The sequence below is a fragment of the Corythoichthys intestinalis genome, chromosome 16 (assembly GCF_030265065.1).
Source record: "Corythoichthys intestinalis isolate RoL2023-P3 chromosome 16, ASM3026506v1, whole genome shotgun sequence".
NCBI lineage: Eukaryota > Metazoa > Chordata > Actinopteri > Syngnathiformes > Syngnathidae > Corythoichthys > Corythoichthys intestinalis.
In genome coordinates this window covers 18,930,202-18,951,842 of record NC_080410.1, presented here as the reverse complement: position 1 = coordinate 18,951,842, position 21,641 = coordinate 18,930,202, and the positions used below count along the sequence as shown (strand labels likewise).

At 38.8% G+C, this 21,641-nt stretch overlaps 1 protein-coding gene across 1 annotated transcript; it reads right to left on the bottom strand.

Moving 5' to 3' along the window:
- Positions 1-785: 785 nt before the first annotated feature.
- nfil3-6 (nuclear factor, interleukin 3 regulated, member 6) lies at positions 786-3,773 on the bottom strand. The gene is made up of 2 exons (XM_057817384.1): positions 3,503-3,773; positions 786-2,744 (listed from the first exon to the last, which is right to left on the bottom strand). Exon 2 carries the CDS (start codon positions 2,690-2,692, stop codon positions 1,538-1,540), a length of 1,155 nt encoding a protein of 384 aa, XP_057673367.1. The 5' UTR covers positions 2,693-2,744; positions 3,503-3,773; the 3' UTR covers positions 786-1,537.
- Between the last annotated feature and the right edge of the window lie 17,868 nt (positions 3,774-21,641).

Here is a 21,641-nt window from a genome sequence, read left to right as displayed (position 1 = left end):
AGGGGGTTGTGAGAGTTACGTAGATGTGAGTAGTAACATATTGCAGTAGCTTCATTAAATCACACTCATTTCTCCATCCCATTTCACTGCTGCAGCATCTGTCGCATAGCGGCTCTTTACCATTACACTCACCAAAATATTGTATAGTTTACAGAAAATTATGTTTTCAAATGTAAAATAATTTTCAAACATATTTATGGCCACATTTAGGATTATCTGGTGAAAATTTCAAGGTGTGTACTCTTACTGTATACTTAGCCATAATTAGAATCGAAGTCAAAGTATAACATTCTAGTGAAAACATCTCTCAGTGCGTCATTCCTGCAGTACATATTGACTTTTTCTTATTAGCAAAAGATCAAAAATACGAATGAAGTTTCTAAATTTAAAGTATCAACAAGTCAAATACCTTGTTAGCATAATAAAATTAAATCCTCTACTGATTAAAGATTGAATGGACGGTGACCCTCGATGATACGATCTTTGCTACCCCCTGCTGGACAACTCACTTAAAAAAAACTAAACAAGTTTGCAATTAGACGTCCAATGTGTTCTGTCATGAGGCTCTTTTCAGCCTTGTTTTGGATTTAAATGAGTTAGTCACTGGTTAGAAGTCTATTTTTTTAGTGGGAATCAGCCCTCCCACTTCAAATGGATTGGACGCCCATCGCCGTTAATGGCATCCAACGAGTTACGGTATTGTGAGAAACTTATTTTACTTTTCTTCACAACACAGTGGAGTTTTAAGATATATTTGATAGACTAATAAGTCATGAATTCAGATATACGGACTTGTCATAGTTTTATTTTAGTTGAAATAAAAATATACAGACACTATTCAAACTCAGCACGAACAGAGAAAAGGACAACAGGCAGTAACTGTGCCCTATTAGAGGCTTTTCCTGAAAATAAACACACAGTAGACCTAAGAGTGGATAAACATCAACCAATACATTGAAGGAAACACCATGTTTTTGAGTTTTCACCTCAATTTAATTCGTGCCTGCTACCTTCCAACCTAAAATACCTCAACAGTAGAACGCCTTTTCGTATGAAGTCAAAACTACAAATATTTTGCTGAAAATATTTCAGGTTGTGACATTATTTGCAGTCTTTGGTTGTTACAGTGCATTGGAATATTGAAATAAATGTACAGGCAACCTTCGCCCATTACGGTAACCATTAGCAAAATTCACCTATTTGAGGATTTTTCTGTCCTCTGTTATTTGAAAATAATTCAATAGTATTTTCCTTTTTGTGATCAGACCAAAACAATGAAGCTATTACTTTACAGCTCTCTTGTGGTAATGTGGCAATTGCACATTTTTTTATGTCAATTATGCGATATCCTTGGCAAAACTGACACTGGAAATCTCAATGACGAGACGTGCAACCTTGACAGCAGACGACAAGAGAAATATACTGTACATACATTTATTACTAAAAATACAGTCTTTAAAAAACAAAACATCACATTTTTAGAGGTTTCAGTGCGAAGGGCAAAGTATACTCTTTCACAAAATCTGAAGAGAGCTTATTAGTTGACATTGGCCATGAGCTGCTCTGTGAAAAGTTTCTTCAACTGAGCCACCTCTTTGCTCAAAGAGCTCAGCTGAGACTTCAGGTAATTGTTTTCGTGCTGACATTTGACTTCTGTGTCTTCTTGAGCAGGAGACTGCAGGCTGAAGTTTGAAGGTGAGGTGACATACTGGGGAGACTGTTTGCCCCTCCTGCCTCCATCGCCCTGCAGAGGAAGCCACGGGCCTGAGTGGCCCTCTCCTGTTTCGCACCCAAGCAGTTCATGGCCTTTAGGGGTCTCTCGCAGACCCTCTGATGTAGGAGGTGCAGGGCTGCGCCGAGTACTGCTGGGATCCCCTAGCGCATCGCACACCTCACTGTTTCCGGGGGTCTTGAAACGCAGCTTATGGGGTAGGTTCTTCATAGCCTCGGCTTGGTCTGCCTTGGTGTGGTGGGCATCAGCAGGTGAGTGGTAGAGGTCCAAGGTCATTTCCTCTGCTCTGTGTGGTGAGGATTTCTCATGGTCACTTAACCGGTCTTCAAAGTAGACAGGGCTCCCAACACTGGACCCGCCTGGAGTGGAGAACCCCGAGTCTTCTGACAGGTTGCCGCCATCCCGGGAGCCTCGCACACAGGCCTGACCTGTCTGGTTGTTGGTGTGTGAGGATGAGGAGTTGAGGAGATAATAGTGGGAGGACACACTCGGATTGTGTGGAGGAACTGCGGCGAGTGGAAGAATGGACGCATTGGAGGGGTCTTTCACCAGACCAAACCGAAACTTGAGAGCCAACAGCTCGGCCCTGAGGCGAGCGTTCTCCTCCAGGAGGGCCAGCACGCGACTCTCCAAAACCATGTCGTTCACACGTCGCTTTTCTCGTGAACGCTTTGCTGCCTCGTTGTTCTTCTTCCTTTTATCCCAGTAGCCTTCATCTTTCTTTTCAAGCGGGATGAACTCACGCTTGCGTCGGATGCTGGACGAGGGACTTTCTTTACGCTTGACTGCAGCCGTACGGCCCAGCAGTGAGCGTGCCAGCAGGTTGTTGGAGGTCAAGACAGACATGGTATCATCTGGAAAGGATAAAGGCACTCCCTCTCTTTCTCCTGTGGACTCCACCGTATGGAGCATAGCTACATCCTGCTGCACCCTCATTGCCTTGGAAACTTCCTCATACATTGAGACAGGAGAAGCAAGTCAGATCTCAGGTTCCCTGTAGCAACAGTGCCACCTATTGGACAGGGAGACACAATGAAGGGATTTAATGGTTACGCAAGAGCCATTACAACACAATATTACGTAACCCTATTACACTACTGCCGTTTAACTGGGGCAACTTGTACCATATAATATGTGATCAATATGTTGTAACGTCTAATATGGCGTAATACCTTGATGCTTTAGTGATTGTAAAATCCTGTTTGACTTTGACCTACATTTTCATTTCACCCAACTCATAAATGGAATACTTCTAGAAAGCGCACAGTCTTATATGCATTGCGTAGCGCACTTTAAGTCATTCACTTACATGACTGACACAGGCATCAAATCCATTTACTCATGTTAAACTTCCATTGACGGCGATAGATGTCCAGTCAAATTGGATTAGACGTCTATCCCCGTCAACGGCAGTCAATGAGTTAAATAGATTGGAATTGCGGTCTTCCGCCAACAGTACGACCGACCCACTTCTGACGGGAACACGCTGTTCAAAGTGTCCAGACGAGAAAGGACTATAAAGCATTTTACTTCATTCAGAGCGGCATTCCCTACGTATTAACATATTTTTAGAGATAACACGCGAATGCATTTCGTTTTCAATACAATCATTTTGGAGCATCTGCTACAGATTTTTTCTTTCATATAAAATAAGTTGTTAATTATTCATGTCCGCAAACCCTGACCTACAAAGAGAAAAGTGTGGGTGTATAATAAAAGACATCACAATAATTACTCCAATAATAATACTACCACAAGTAGAAATAGTACCTGTAATGGAAGATGTACTCTCAGTCCGTATGCGGTCGCGCCAGATGCTATCTGCTCTATTATGTTACTTAATATTATCAGCCGTGCTGTTCTTCACTCTGCTCCACTTGGACGAGCGCAGCCCCTTATTTGTAACACGGAGTTCAGCTTGGGACGGTGTCTATCCTCGCATGAACCAGCCGGGGCCCTGTTTGTGTGCAAATTGGACGCTCTGGGACCGCCTTCCAGAATGACCACTCTCATAAGCCCTCCCCCACCCGGCCCGTGCAGAGGAAAGCTCCGGACGGTTGCCGCAAATAGCAGATGCCGTCGTCATCTGACCTCATTGACTCCTCCCCCTCTGGGCTAAACGCGTCATGAAGCAATGTTACGACACTGCAATACAGCACAAAGCAAGGTACAAATTGTTAACTTTCCAATCTTTGATTCAAAGTCTTTGTTCATTGTTTATAAATGTGCAATATTAAGCTCTGAAGCGGCAGCCTCAAACCATTGTGTGAGACGACTTCTTCAAAGGGAGATAGTTTCCAAACCTGCAGTAATTTATTATTGGAATAATTAATAATTTAATGTAATAATTTATTATTGGAATGATTTATGGACGGGGATCAGGGCTACATTTCTCACCAATATCAACCTAATTAATTGATAGGCTAAATGATTAATGCAAAATAAATCTGTAATGACTTATACTAACTTTCACACTGCAATTTTAAAAACATGTTAATCTGATCATTTTCCTTAAATCTAGTCGAATAATTTTCTCCATCTTGTTTTGAGTGTTAAAGACTAGTTATCAGATTCTTCCATTTACTTTAAGTAAATATTACTATTTGTTCTGTTAAGCCCATTTATCTAAAAGTAGGTCATGTCTCACCTAATTCAAGAAAAATGCTTTCAAATAAGGTTTTGAACAATATCCATTCTTGAATTAAGAACATTTCTGACATGTTTTTTTAAGATTAAAAATACTAAACTTAGTTTCTGCTGGCTATCTTGTTATTTCACGAAATCTGAGTAAAATTTACTTGAAGCACTGGCGAATAATTTCACTTATTAGTAGATTTGCACTGAAAACAAGGGAATTAGCCCCCCCAGTTTTAAGGAGGTGGGTTTTTCTAAATTACCTGTATAACTGAAGTCATTATATAATGCAAATAAAGTTGCTTAAAAGTTGGTGGGGACAATTTGAGCATCCTGAAAAGTTGGTAGTGTTATGTGCCTACCGTCCCTATGCAAACCTACGCCCTTGCTCAAAATTCTTCACAAGTGTTAACCTGTAAAGACAACAATGATAAAATTTATAATTAATATTGATACGTTATGTTCTTTTTGTGCAAATGCAGAGGAAACTCTTTCCCATTTGTTTTGGGAATTTACTTACTCTTAGATCTTTTGGGTTGACCTGAACAACTTGATCAACTCCAAAGTTGAGCCATTATTTTTAGACATATTGTGTTTAGCCTATCCAATATTGAAGAACCAGAAATTAATAAAAGATATGTTATAAATCTTATTTAATTTCAGCAAAATGTCACATTTACGGTTTAAAATGTGTGAATCAAAGACAAAATTTTCATTTTTTATGAAAAATGTTGTTTTATATTTGGACGTTTTAAGTTCCTCTTTGAACCCTAAGGCTTTAAGGACCAAAAGATGTTGGAAACTATACAGCTTGTGTTGAAAATAACCCCAACCCTTTTATTTATTATTTTTGTTGTTGTTGTTGTAAATTGTTGATTGCATGTGAATTGTCTCACCCTATGTTTGTATATTTGTATTTGTTATTAATAAACTTTAATTAAAAAAACATTTATAAATATACATACATATACAGTATAGCACAAAACGATTTTACAATTAACCTTTTATTGGGCAAGTGATTATTTTTGATAATTAAAAAAAACAAAAAACAATGTTGGGTCTTGTAGCCCGCAATATTAATATTGTGACCTACATAACCCTAAATGTCTCGTTCTCATATGTAGACACCTGGTCTCAATTATATTGGTTTAATTTAATCAATACATAAAAGTATAAATAATTGCTATATTTATATAAAAATAAATAATGATAAAATGAACTCACTGGCTGCAATTCACGGTAATACGTAGATGTCCACATGACGTCTTCTAATGACAAACTCAATTCAGTTCACAGCAGAACGATGAAAATGTGATTGGACATCTATAATAAGAGAAATACTGCGTACTTTGTTAATTGCTAAAGTTCATTTATTCATTTTTAAATTTCATAGTATTTAACCCTTTAACACCTGAGCCTATTTTGTCCGACTTTGCATGCCTTTGATGTTGCCTTTATATTTCAAAGAAAAAATCTTCACAAATGCCTGGTTTGGGTTCCTTTTTTCAGGACACTATTACTTTCATGTCCAAACTGTTGTTTTCTTAACTGACCAATTATTAGCAACATTATGGGACCAAAAAGACAAAAATTCCAAAATCATTTGTCAAAATTTTTTAATATCGATGTCCCATTGACAATCAAACTGTTTTGAAGCTTGATAATATTTATTCAGCTTATTAGGATAAACATTCAACAGAAGAAATTAAGATTGAATAGTTTTATATTTGACAATTCAACACAAACAGCAGGTATGATCATAGGCGTTTTTGGCCTTTAGACATACTATGGTCAAAACAGGTTATATACAGTAGACCAGTGGTGTCCAAACTATTTCACATAGGGCCGCAGTGGGTGCTGGATTTCATTCCTACAAAACAAGATGGCATCTTTTCACCAATCTGGTGTCTTAGAAGTGTAATCAGTTGATTGCAGTCAGGTGCTGCTTGTTTTAGCACAAACTTCATTGGTTAAACTGTCTGTGCTCGATTGGTAGGAACAAAAACCAGGACCCACAGCGGCCCTTGCGGACAGGTTTGGACACCCATGCAGTAGACCGATAGTGCAAAAATAGTGAATATATACAGTGCCTTGCAAAAGTATTCGGCCCCCTTGAACCTTGCAACCTTTCGCCACATTTCAGGCTTCAAACATAAAGATATAAAATTTTAATTTTTTGTCAAGAATCAACAACAAGTGGGACACAATCGTGAAGTGGAACAAAATTTATTGGATAATTTAAACGTTTTTTAACAAATAAAAAACTGAAAAGTGGGGCGTGCAATATTATTCGGCCCCCTTGCGTTAATACTTTGTAGCGCCACCTTTTGCTCCAATTACAGCTGCAAGTCGCTTGGGGTATGTTTCTATCAGTTTTGCACATCGAGAGACTGACATTCTTGCCCATTCTTCCTTGCAAAACAGCTCGAGCTCAGTGAGGTTGGATGGAGAGTGTTTGTGAACAGCAGTCTTCAGCTCTTTCCACAGATTCTCGATTGGATTCAGGTCTGGACTTTGACTTGGCCATTCTAACACCTGGATACGTTTATTTTTGAACCATTCCATTGTAGATTTGGCTTTATGTTTTGGATCATTGTCCTGTTGGAAGATAAATCTCCGTCCCAGTCTCAGGTCTTGTGCAGATGCCAACAGGTTTTCTTCCAGAATGTTCCTGTATTTGGCTGCATCCATCTTCCCGTCAATTTTAACCATCTTCCCTGTCCCTGCTGAAGAAAAGCAGGCCCAAACCATGATGCTGCCACCACCATGTTTGACAATGGGGATGGTGTGTTCAGGGTGATGAGCTGTGTTGCTTTTACGCCAAACATATCGTTTTGCATTGTGGCCAAAAAGTTCAATTTTGGTTTCATCTGACCAGAGCACCTTCTTCCACATGTTTGGTGTGTCTCCCAGGTGGCTTGTGGCAAACTTTAAACGAGACTTTTTATGGATATCTTTGAGAAATGGCTTTTTTCTTGCCACTCTTCCATAAAGGCCAGATTTGTGCAGTGTACGACTGATTGTTGTCCTATGGACAGACTCTCCCACCTCAGCTGTAGATCTCTGCAGTTCATCCAGAGTGATCATGGGCCTCTTGGCTGCATCTCTGATCAGTTTTCTCCTTGTTTGAGAAGAAAGTTTGGAAGGACGGCCGGGTCTTGGTAGATTTGCAGTGGTCTGATGCCCCTTCCATTTCAATATGATGGCTTGCACAGTGCTCCTTGAGATGTTTAAAGCTTGGGAAATCTTTTTGTATCCAAATCCGGCTTTAAACTTCTCCACAACAGTATCTCGGACCTGCCTGGTGTGTTCCTTGGTTTTCATAATGCTCTCTGCACTTTAAACAGAACCCTGAGACTATCACAGAGCAGGTGCATTTATACGGAGACTTGATTACACACAGGTGGATTCTATTTATCATCATCGGTCAATTAGGACAACATTGGATCATTCAGAGATCCTCACTGAACTTTTGGAGTGAGTTTGCTGCACTGAAAGTAAAGGGGCCGAATAATATTGCACGCCCCACTTTTCAGTTTTTTATTTGTTAAAAAAGTTTAAATTATCCAATAAATGTTGTTCCACTTCACGATTGTGTCCCACTGGTTGTTGATTCTTGACAAAAAAATAACATTTCATATCTTTATGTTTGAAGCCTGAAATGTGGCGAAAGGTTGCAAGATTCAAGGGGGCCGAATACTTTTGCAAGGCACTGTAAATATATACTGGACTGTCTCAGAAAATTAGAATACACAATATTCTAATTTTCTGAGACAGTCCTGTACATTAATCCACCATTTAAAGCAGGGGTGTCCAAACTTTTTGCAAAGGGGACCAGATTTGGCGTGGTAAAAATGTGGGGGGCCGACCTTGGCTGACGTCCTTTACATAGAACAATATACAGGACTGTCTCAGAAAATTAGAATATTGTGTATTCTAATTTTCTGAGACAGTCCAGTACATAAGTACATATATATCATCTAACACAAAAAGGGTTTGGAACATATTTTTCTCTTTGTGAGGTTAGGTATTGCACCCATCACCTTATCAAAAGTATATACAGTGGGGAGAACAAGTATTTGATACACTGCCAATGGGTTTTCCAATTGACTGTGTATCAAATACTTGTTCTCCCCACTGTACATGCAATCAAGCGTCTTGAACACACGTCTTTATACAAATCGAAAGGATTGATGTTGAAACAAAAATCAAATATGACATGGAAAAAAAGTATTTTAAAAAATATTGACAATAAATTAGTTCCGTTCAATTTTTTCAGGAATGCCACTTGCATTGTATTTCCCCTTGAACAAGACAAAGGGCCACATCATACACTACGTCACACAGCCCACGCTTCCGCCTTTTGCGCTGTCAGCCTGTCACTCTTCCCAACTCGCCGACTCCTCCGAAGAAAACAACAACAAATCTGGTCCATCATCTTCCTAGGGTTGATGAAATAATGCATTAGCTTGCGCTAAATTTAGTTTTTGATTAATTCCGCACATTTCAAAGTCGCTCACTCAATCCAACTGGGCTACTTCGCCTCCTTCTCCTTAGGTGGCGCCTCGCTCGGCAGTTTATTAAAAATGTTCACATTACGTCCATCCGTCGTGACCTCACAACGGCTCCTGGGGTATGTGGTCTTTCGTGGTGCTTTCAGTTTTGAAAAAGGACAAGAAATTATGGAAATATGGACATAAACACATGTTCCATGCAGCGTTTTAATGCTTATTTATGTGGGCAATAAAACTATAAAACTCAAATGACATTGTCTCCCGTTTTACTTGGTTGATCGACTTCAAGCAAAAACGGGCATGGCACCTCTACTTCCGCACTTTTAAATGAGACCAACCAGTGGCACGTGGGTGACGTAATTACAGCGTGACAATGCTTCAAAGATGATATGCGTAAAAGTGTTGCCGCCGACACGTCCGGTTTTAAAGGGTTAACTAATTGCCTGTCATCAACAATGGTAGACATCCAATTCATTAAAACTGGAAATGCTCATCTTTCAGTGCCACTGACGGCGCTAGACATCCCAATTCATGGCAGCCAATGAGTTCAATGAGTGGAAGGCATAAACAAAAAAAGAAACAAAGAAACATTAGTTCATTCGGCCATACCGGTACAAATGAATTTTACGTCTAGCGCCCTTAAATGAACGTACTAAAAATCATTGAAATGCTTTGTGACCTTGTTTCCATTTTTAGTGAATACAGCACTGTTTTCTTGAGAGGGAAAAAAATCTTCAGGTTAAAAGTGACTGTTTGGTTTATGCAACAGGAAGTGAGTTACATCACAGATTTGGTTGCCTTATGAAATAAACGTTACACTTCTACTTTTGAAAGTGCTGTTGCATCAGACTTCTTTAGAAAAGGGTGTGGAAACGCTGCCTTATGTCTTTGGCAGGCCGTTTTTTAAACTCGGTTTTAATCTACATTTGGTGACAGGGGATCAGGAAAAGCTAATTATGAGGCTATTGTTATAGTGACAGTAATTTTGACAAAGTATTATTAGGTTATTATTGTATCGTGTTAACTTGATGCTTAAATGAAAGTTGCTTGTGATGTTTAGATGTTAACTCATGTTAAGATATTATCTAAATATTACAAGGTAGTTTAAGTGATACAATTAAGCAAGAATTCTTGACATTTTAGCCAAACAACTAATGGAAAGTTTGACCTTGTAATTTTCACCTATGTGGAGAAGGAAGGGAGATAAACCTGCAGAGAGCGTCTTGTCTTCACTGAAAAAAATGCCACACAAAAATTTATAAGAGGTTTATTAGCTGGTTGCAGTGTCTTTGACTATGATTGATGTCCATTTATGTTGCTCTTTTCATCCTTCTGCTGTGACCTGAATTAGTTTCTCACTAGTAGACATCCAATCCATTTCAACTGGGAGGGTCCGCAGCTGCCCGGTTTGCTCGCATGTAAAATAGATTAGATGTCTATTGCCGTCAATGGCAGCTAATGAGTAACTTAAATGTGAAGTACTTATAAACAGTGTTTAAGAGAGTTCAAGTATTGAATAACACTAAATAATACTAATTCAGTAATAGTTGCCGAGCACATGGCGAGATAGTGTAAAGCGCTTTGAGCGCCTTGAAAGGTGGAAAAGCACTATATAAGTATAACACCATTTACCATTTACCATCTCTGAGCATGAAAGAAAACAATCACTTTAAGACTTTTGATGATGAAAACGACATGAAAATATGTAACAAGGAACACTGTGTAAGGAACGAAAGCAATATTGGCTATGAACTTTGGGACAGGTTGTACAAGTTTGCATCTATCATTGGCACAACATTGGCATAACAGAAAATCTGGCTGCAGCTCAAAAATGCCACAGAGTGTTATCACATTAGGTAACCCAATGCGGCCCATATAAAGTAGGCCAACTTCTACTTTGCTGCTGTGTAGTGTGCACACTGAGTTCCTGCAGCACATTTGATAAGCTCCATTATTATGAGGTAAACAAGGCGCGAAGGGGAAACAGAAGAGGTATCAAAACAAAACACTGTAGTGTTGAAGTTAGTCAAGAACAGTTTGTACCAACAACAGTGAAATGAAAGTTATTAATGGCACTGACCTTATGCCTGTGAACAGTTAACTGTGTCAGACAATCTTTTGCCCTTTACCAAAGACTTCCCTGCTGATCTATTTTGGGGTAGAAATAGGCTTGATGGACATGCACTTATCTGTCATCTTTAGCAAACATTTCCAAATTCTAAATCTGATTACACCTTAGTGGATGGCTCGTTTGATCCCAGTCTAATTGGATTGGACGTCTATCGCTGTCAATGGCAGTGAAACATGATCACTCAATGCCAGGCATTCCAGTTGAAATGGATCTGATTTCTATCATCGTCAATGTTAGTTAATGAGTTAAGGATTATATAAATGGAAATATGCATTTTGCAATATTGACATGATTGTTTATGAAGTTGGAAAAAAACAATAAAAAAAAGAGGTGTATACTAATAGAAAATAGAAAAAAATATATATCTATGCAGTTACCTCACATCATAGACACAGTGTCAAGCCCCCATTATGCACAGCCCAGATGTATTGGTCTAGCTATAAATAGCACATGACTCATTTTGCTAGACTTGGGGTTCAATTTCATAACAAGTAGACTACGTGAGCTACATGCATAGCTTACTGGTTGCCAGGGCATGCACATTTCAGGTGTTTTAAGGTTGACTACAACCGTGCATACTCCTAACAGCTTGCTATCGCATCATGCTTTCAGTCACAGTGTTGTTAGCCTGTTGTGCACAGAAAAACATTTGAAAAGAAGGAGAGAGCACATGTATGGAACAAGCCAAGAGCTTTGATCAGACCTGCTTTTCTCGCTTTGATTCTATTTTTAGCCTTTGAAACACGTCACACCGTTGCCAACGCAACGCTTTTTTATCGTTTGAGGAGGGGACATGGGTTGGGTTATGAAATGCACCCAGGACAAAAACAAAATTAAGTTAATGCAAGACAACCAAGACCACTACTTACAAAATGTAATGTCAGGGAAAAACTCTTTGCAGTCCAGTAGGTCACTTCCTGTAGATTTTATGTCACTTCCTATTAAATTTGGGTAATTTTCAGATCACTGCCTTGTCAACTCATTGGCTGCCATTGACGGCGCTAGACGTCTAATTCATTTCGACTGGGAGTTTCAAATGACTTTGTTTACTCGAATATTTATTCGGCCCTCCCAGTCAAAATGGATTAGATGTCAAACACTGTCAATGACAGCCAATGAGTTGAATAAGTTCCCTATACAAGGTCAAACAGGCACACCATGTTAGCAAAACTGATAAAACATATTTGATGGTTGCAATTGATTGGCAACTGGCCCAGTGTGTACCGCACCCCTTGCCCAAAGTCCGCTCCAGCTTGCCCGTCATCTTAATGAGGACAAATAATGGCTCCCAATCAGCGCACTCAAACACGCAGTTTCACTGATGGAGAAACATGCTTGTATTTTCCCATGTGGAGATGAGCATCATGCTTAGATAAATATTTTGTAATGTGCCAGCTGCTTAATGGCGTCAACTGAAAATGGTTGGCTCATATGAAGTATTTAATTTGGGAACAAAAGGTTTGTTCAGACAAGCACATAACCATCCCCAGTTATGTAAAGCATTTTATGCAGTTGCATAATCTGTTCTTCATCAGATTGCTAGTGCAGATACTAGTATAGGAGGTACCGTTTCCATTTGTCTACATTCCAGCAGACCAATGGCACGCTGTTCTAAGCACTCAGGTTTACACAAGGTGGATTTTACATCACATCAAACCAGGGATGGAAAGTAATGGATTACATTTACTCTTGTTACTGTAACTAAGTACAGTAGTTTTTTTTTTGTGTCACTTGTAATTTGTGTTGTATTTTTTTTTTAAAATCATTTTACTCAGATTTAAATAAATTTGGTTGGAATTAATTTACTGAATTACATTTTAAAACACTTCTGCTCAGTGGTGCCTCCAGAAATTTTTCAGATGGGGCCACTTAAAATCTTGGGTTGGCCAAAACTAAAAACCATAATTTCAGGTTTTCATTATATTATTGCAGTAAAAAGGTCAGGGGAAAACTATCAGAAAGACTTAAGGACACGGCTACTGATATACTTTGGTGTATTGTGTAATATTTGATGTTACTAATAGTTTAATATGCATAGTCCATAACTGTCCAGTCAACATTTTGAGTTCCACAACAATTCTGTTTTATTGTTTTATGTATATATTAGGCATAAGGTGTACATTTAACTAGGGCTGTCAAACATAGAGGTCAGGGGAAAACTATCAGAAAGACTTAAGGACACGGCTACTGATATACTTTGGTGTATTGTGTAATATTTGATGTTACTAATAGTTTAATATGCATAGTCCATAACTGTCCAGTCAACATTTTGAGTTCCACAACAATTCTGTTTTATTGTTTTATGTATATATTAGGCATAAGGTGTACATTTAACTAGGGCTGTCAAACGGTTAAAATTTTTAATCAAGTTAATCACAGCTTAAAAATTAATTAATTGTAATTAATTGCAATTCAAACCATCTCTAAAATATGCCATATTTTTCTGTAAATTATTGTTGGAATGGAAAGACAATTTGTCAAATTAAACACATACAAATATGTACTGTATTTGTTTGTTATAACAATAAATCCACAAGATGGCCTTAACATTATTAACATTCTTTCTGTGAAAGGGATCCACGGATAGAAAGACTTGTAACTCTTAAAGGATAAATGTGAGTTTGTACATTGTGACTAAATATTGCCATCTAGTGTATTTGTTGAGCTTTCAGTAAATGATACTGTAGCGACTTAACTGTTCTGCCCAAATGCATGATGGGAAGTGGTGTAACCATGACTGTGTGTGGTGGCTGCAAATGCTATATCTTCTCTGCGTTGGGCACACTACAGGGTGTTAAGAAAAAGACCAACTCCTGTCATTCTTCCCCACGTCGCTTACTACAATATTTATAGTTGCTGTGGGAGAGATGACAAAGTTTTTGCCAATTAAAAGTACGGCCTCAATGAATGCTTGTATCTACTCCACTCACTTGACACTGCCTCCTATCTGTGTATGTAAGTAAAACGGCGCCATTGTAGGCTGTTTGCGGCAATGCGTGAATGAGTTGTTCTGCGAATGTGTTAATTGCGATAAATATTTTCACGTGATTAAAAAAAAAAAAAAAAAACACCCGCCGGTTAGCGTGGTAAATTTGACAGCCCTACATTTAACGAAACAAAATAAATGCATTCATTTGGGATGAAGTCCATAATTGATGCTACAACAATCTAACGATATACTGGCAACCGGGGTGACGCCACTGCTTCTGCTACAAAGAAAAAAAAAGGAAAAGAAAGAAATGACATGAAAAGAGACCGAGAGGGGAGAAAAAAATGCTCAATATTACCAAAGATGTCTAAAAGGGGAAATTAACTGGTGGCCATCTTGCTTCAGAGGATTTCTCTGGTGGGTTCTTCTGCAGCGGAAGTGTGGTGAATGATTTCCCCACTAAAATATTCTAAACTCACTTAATTCTTGAATGATTGACAGTGTATCGCAAAAGTGAGTACACCCCTTGCATTTCTGCAGATATTTAAGTATATCTTTTCATGTGAAAACACTGACAAAATGACACTTTGACACAATGAAAAGTAGTCTGTGTGCAGCTTATATACTAGGGTTAATTTATTTTCCCCTCAAAATAACTCAAAATATAGTCATTAATATTTAAACCCCTGGCAACAAAAGTGAGTACATCGCATGGGAATTACGTACATCCCTAAATGTCCAAATTGAGTACTGCTTGTCATTTTCCCTCCAAAATGTCATGTGGCTCGTTACAGGAGTGCTGCCAGCATTGCTGCAGAGATTTAAGAGGTGGGAGGTCAGTCAGTTAGTGCTTAGACCATACGCCGCGCTCTACATCAAATTGGTGTGCATAGCTGTCAGCCCAGGAGGAAGCCTCTTCTGAAGACTGTACACAAGAAAGCCCGCCCGTCTCCTCAGACCACAGGACATGGTTCCAGTAATTATTGTGCTTTGTTGACATGTCTTGAGCAAACTGTTTGCAGCCTTTCTAGTAACAGGTGCTGTTAATTGCACAACTTCGAGAAGCATCACATGATTTATCAAAGAGTGACAATACAGTCCCTGACAAAAGTCTAGTCGCTTATCCATTATGTAGAAATAATTGCTAATAACCTGATTTTTAATAATTCAATTGGTTTCAGAAATGGCTCATATGAAAGCTAAGACCCTCCCAATGATCGTGAATGTACAAATATATATTTGTTTCACTGAAAAAAGATTTATCATTTAATGAAGACATAAAGGTCAAATTTTGGCAATTCAAAAGTTTTGTCGCCTACAGAAAGTAGTGTGAAAATTGAACAAAAAATGTACTTCAAATACAAAAATATGTTACATAACATAAGCGAATTAAGTAGTGATGCTGTGAGATCCAAATTTAATATTTTGTATGACTTGCATGGGCTTTGGCAAGGATTCATACAATTTATTGATGAAGTCATCAGGAACATTAAAGAAAGCAGTCTTGCATGCCTCCCAGATCATCAACATTCTTGGGCTTCGTCTTCCATGCTTCCTCTTTCATCCTGTTCATGTCTGGTGACTGAGCTGGCCAGCCCTGGAGGATCTTGATCTTCTTTGCCTTGAGGAACTTTGAGGTAGAGATTGAAGTATGCGATGGAGCTATTAATCTTCCAGGGTGCAGACAATTAAAAAAACGTGTGGCATTTGCCAAGGCCCACAGCCTGTCAAAAGGATGGACGCTGGAAAAGTGGCAAAAGGTGGATTTCATTCATTCATTCATTTTCCATACCGCTTATTCCTCACGAGGGTCGCGGAGGTGCTGGAGCCTATCCCAGCTAACAACGGGCAGTAGGCAGGGGACACCCTGAACTGGTTGCCATTTTTCAGATTAATCTTCCACTGAATTACAACGCAGTCGCCACAAATATTGCAGGACACCTACTGGAGCCCGCATGGATCCGAGATTCACTCAGAAAACTGGTTTGGTGGTGGCAAAATCATGGTCTGGGGTTACATCCACTATGGGGGTGTGTGAGAGATCTGCAGGGTGGAAGGCAACATAAATAGTCTGAAATATCAACAAATCTTAGCTGCCTCTTACATTCCTAACCATAAAAAGGGACAAATTCTGCAGCAGGATGGTGCTCCATCACATACTTCAATCTCTACCTCAAAGTTCCTCAAGGCAAAGAAGATCAAGATTCTCCAGGACTGGCCAGTCCAGTCACCAGACATGAACATCATTGAGCATGTCTGGGGTAGGATGAAAGAGGAAGCATGGAAGACGAAACCCAAAAATGTTGATGAACTCTGGGAGGCATGCAAGACTGCTTTCTTTGATGTTCCTGATGATGTGATGGACTTTTGTCCGCCCCCCCCCCCTTTTTTTTGAGGGGGGGGGGTGTAAAATTATAATGATTTAATTCCCCCCCCCCTTCTCTTTTGTAATTTTTCATTGGGAACAAAATAAATGATTTTACTACCAAAGCATTTGTAATTGCAATCATTTTCTGAGAGAAATTGAGCATTATCTGACAGAATTGCAGGGGTGCCAATACTTTTGTCTGACCCTTTTTTTTTGGAGTTTTGTGTAAAATGATAATGATTCTTTTTTCATTATCTTTTGTGATTTTTCATTGGAAGCAAAATAAATGAAGATATTACAACCAAATCAATGGTAATTGCAATCATTTTCTGGGAGAAATTGAGCATTATCTGACAGAATTGCAGTGGTGCCACTACTTTTGGCCAGCACTGTACTGCTGACATTCAAAGGGTTTTGGTTTCCTTTTGATGCCTGAAATAGCCATCTGTCTGGTGTCCATCAATCCCATAGTTTGAGTTCAAACTGCACAAGATATTTGTCACCTTGTTTAGCTCAGTGTTCTTCTTCTCATAAAATGCCTCTTTAAACTTAAAGTCATCATTATGAATACTTACATTTCGGAGGATCCATTAAATAACATTCACATGAATTCACTTGAACTAAAATAAAAATTATGCAAACCTCATGACTTTCTAGAGAAGGTCTTTATGTAACTTTGACTTTCACCCCCAAATATATATCATGTCTTTTATGCAGTGATTCAAGAAGTTCATTTCACAACACACGAATATAGGGGATTTTTACTGCAGAAACATAGCGTAATGTTAACTCATTGGCTGCTATTGACGGCATTATACGTCCAGTCCATTTTGACTGGGAGGAGCGAATGTTTCGGTGCCATTGACGTCTAGCGTTGTCAATAGCACTGAATCATGAGCCTTCCCATTCACTCCACACTTTAAATGAATTGCAATTCTGTTGTAGTCAATGGCAGGAAACGAGCTAATTTTTGATTTTTTCTAAATTTCATTTAAGGTCAAATACTGTACCCCCTTGAGGCTGGTGCTTTACAGTGGAATCTTTGTTTACAAAGCCAGTAGAAATTCCAAGAACTTTTATGGCTCATCATGTGCTTATAATTTTGGGGGATCTTCACTTTTATGCAATGCTGCAAGCAATGCTAAATGAACTTTGTCAGGGCACATTTTCTTACGAGCTCTAAATTAGTTGTAAATGTTCAGATTCAGAATATTTATTGTCATTGTTACAAAAAGCACAACGAAACTTTGTTTGGAGCATCCATACAGCTCATGCAGCTAAGTTGGTAAAGTGCAAAACCCATAAAATAAATACCCTTCAGTACCCAGTGTAAACATTGACACAGTTTTGGACATATGTACAACAAAGATTCCACAGCAGCATGAGGTCATGTCAATGCTAAAGTGCAGAGCAAAAATACACCAGTTAAAAACAGTCATAAATCAGTGCAAAACCCAGATAAGTTAATCAAGTACAATCAAGTATAGGCTATGTTGTACAGTCAATATAATAATAACCACTATCAGATGATATCCAATGGGTACTGAGCTCTAATGTCGATATTTAATCTTCAGAGTTATGCCAGAAGAGAAATATGTCCTGAAAAACCTATGAAAATCTCTTAGGTTGGTTTCATAGGTCTGACAACCAATGATAAAATTATTTGGGGTTAATCAGTTCTCATTTAACATGAGTTGGAATATTTGGTTAATTCGAAACGTAGCCTCATTCTAGTTATAAGAGGCTGTGAACACTTGTACAATCACATATTTTAGCGCACCCCCCTCATATAATTTAATTTAATTTAATTTAATTGTTTTCTTCCCCTCTGAAAAATATGCACAAAAAGATTATATAGGTCACATTAATGGTGGGAATCGGTTTGAAATGATTTATCTTGGACTCGGTTTTTCCATATTTCCAATCCCTAGCATTTGAACAAAAGTGAGCAGTCTTGGAATGGTAAAAGATTTACAGGAAATACACAACAATGTACAACAACCTAAGGCAATAAGTATCACCCATTCCTTTATGTTATCACGCTTGCTGTGTCTATATTGTTGTTGGACTCTGGCAATTTGATCCCACGACATGAGGCAACCACAGGAACAGGCTGCAGGGAAGAGAGAATAGGAGGATTTGTTGAGGACAATGAACAATCAACAGGGCCATTTGAGGTCTGTTTACTCTGCCTTGTGTTCTAACGTCTCACTGTTGGCTTATTCATTACTTTTCAGTGACTTAAACCATTGGCATTTAGAACATGTCCATCAGTAAAGTAAGGACATATGACATTCCTCACAGGGATGTTTATTTTTTATACACAGTGCAATGACCAATCACCTTGCCTTTATATAACTGCATTTATTTATTTACATTATTTTGTAGTTACTGTGTTTGTATGTGATCAATCCGGGCTATAGGAGGAAATGCGGGTGGCAAGGATGAGTCATCCTTCATCTGGGTTTTGAGTTGCTAGTGCTGGTACTAGTGCAGAGGTGAGTCAGGCTCTATATCTCACAGTGATGTCAGAGCTGTCGCTGCTCTACTCTCTAACTCACACACAAAGTGTTTTGGTATTTGTGCATCTGCAACTTTGGGCTGTTTAGTGACAACACTCTGTAGAGTGCATTATCTGAACTCTTGAAAAAAAAGTGGCTGTTACTTTCAGGATACAATGGCTTGGCACTAAATTAGGAATCACCTAAGCCCTCAACAAAGAGCTGCAGTTGGCGTTCAATTGGATCTCGAATAACAAAGTGGTTCTTAACATATAAAAAAACTAACATCATTGTACTTGGGACTAAACATTCATTAAGATCCAAACCTCAGTTGAATCTTGTACTGAACAATGTGGCTGTGGAGCAGGTACAAGAAACCAAGCTCCTAGGGGTAACCTTAGACTGTAATTTATCATGGTCAGCACATATTGATTTCTTAGTGCAAAAGATGGATAGGAATACAGTGGTACCTCTACATACGATCACTTCGACACACGATCTTTTCGACATCCGACGTAAAATTTGAGCCGCCATTTGTTTCTACATCCGACGAGTTGCTCGAAATACGACGACATGACAGCACTGCAAACGAACGCACGGTGGATTTTCTTGTGTGAGAAATCAACACAGTTTTCAAAAAAAGTTGATACAGTTGGAGAAACAAGGAAAAAAGTGATGCTTACCTTTGAAATGAAGATGCAAATTATAGAAAAATATGAGCTTGGGGTGCGCGTCCCTGAACTGGCTCAACAATACAGCTCCATGGTCCTCTTCCGACCACCGTTCGCCACTATTTATAAGTTAAGGTGACAATTATTATTGTGGTAACATTGCCAAGGAAATCGCCAGCTTCGTCACGTTTTTATCATTTATTTAAGAACTTATCCAACACAAAACGCCCATTGTCTTAAGCAGTTGACTGCTCTCAAGAAAACGAAAGTACAGTGGTACCTCTACATACGATCGCTTCGACACACGAACTTTTCGACATCCGACGTAAAATTTGACTCGCCATTTGTTTCTACATCCGACGACATGCTCGAAATACGACGACAACGGCAGCACCGCAGACGAATGCACGGCGGATTTTCTTGTGTGACAAATCAACACAGGTTTCAGAAAAGGTTGGTACAGGTGGTGAAACAAGGAAAAAGTTGACGCTTACCTTCTAAACGAAGATGCAAATGACAGAAAAATATGAGCGTAGGGTGGGCATCCGTGAAATGGCTCAACAATACATCTCCACGGTCCTCCTCCGACCATCATTCGCCAGTCTTTATAAGTTAAGCTGACAATTCTTATTGTGGTAACATCTCCAGAGAAATCGCCAGCTTCGCCACGTTTTCATCATTTCTTTCACAACTTATTCAACACAAAACGCCTGCTGTCTGCCGCAATTAACGATGTTCTCAAGAAAGCATTGAAAGCGAAAGTAAACTTTCACCCGCTCCCCTCCCTCTTTGTCACGTCAGCGCCGCGGTGCCTTCAGGTACAGAAAAAAACGTCCGCCTTATTAGAACCCGTTTCGTTACACTATTACAGGAATTATTATTATTATTATATTATTAATCCGATTTTTATTTATTATTTATTTGTTTTGCTATATGTAATTGCCATTTGTAATAGTACCAGCAGTATTTTTTAAGGATTTAGTGCAGGTTTTTGGGCTGTGGAACGAATTAATGGAATTATAATGTATTCCTATGGGAAAATCCTGCTCGACATACGACCATTTCGACTTACAAACAAGCTCCTGGAACGGATTAACTTCGTATGTAGAGGTACCACTTGTATTATCTCTACCGCACTGACCTATCTCACTGAGACGTCAGCTTCGCGGTGCGTTCAGGGACAGTAAAAAGTGTCCGCCATATTAGAATCCGATTCGTTACATTATTTACAGGAATAATTATTAATTATTCTTCTTATTATTATATTATTCTGAATTATTTACTTATAACTTATGTTTTTCTATGTTTAATTGCCATTTGTAACAGTGCCAGCAGTATTTATTAAGAATTTAGTGTATGTTTTTAGGCTTTGGAACGAATTAATGGAATTATAATGTATTCCTATGGGAAAATCCTGCTCGACATACGACCATTTCGACTTACAAACAAGGTCCTGGAACGAATTAAATTCGTATGTAGAGGTACCACTGTATATCTGTAATGAAAAAATGTTGACCATTTTTAACACGGTACACCTCAGCTGACCAAACAGGTTTTCCAGACCGTTGTACTGTCACACCTGGACTACCGTTCTGTGGTCTGGTCAGGTACAACAAATAGGAATCTACAGAAGCTTCAACGGGTACAAAACAGCAGCCAGGCTTTCCTTTAAATGCATCCAGAGAGCCAACACAGACAACATGCATGACCAACTCTCCTGGCTTAAAGTTGAGGCAAGGCTGCAAGTATCGCTTCTCTCCTTTATAAAAAACATTAAGACATTGCACAAACCAGACAATTTTGTTTAAGCATTACACTCTTCGCTCAACTCTGCACACATACCCACCAGACTTGCTACTAGGGGTAACACTATACCAATCATGAAAACTAACTAAAAACAACATACACTATTATGTAGAGCTGTGGTGGAATGGAATGCCCTTCCTGGCCAAATTTAAAAAAAACAAACAAAGTAAAGTTAGTTTAAACAAACAAATAAAGCAGTATTTTAGGGTTAACTATATTTAATCTTTGATGCAAATTATACTGGAATTCTCTTTAAAGAAAAGTTTTTGATTAAAAAAAAAAGTGCTGGGCAAAAGTATTGGCACCCATGCAAACCTTTCAGATAATGCTCAATTTCTCCCAGACAATGATTGCA

Excerpts from the sequence above, each read along its gene's own strand:
- nfil3-6 (XM_057817384.1), bottom strand. The coding sequence starts at position 2,692 with ATGTATGAGGAAGTTTCCAAGGCAATGAGGGTGCAGCAGGATGTAGCT.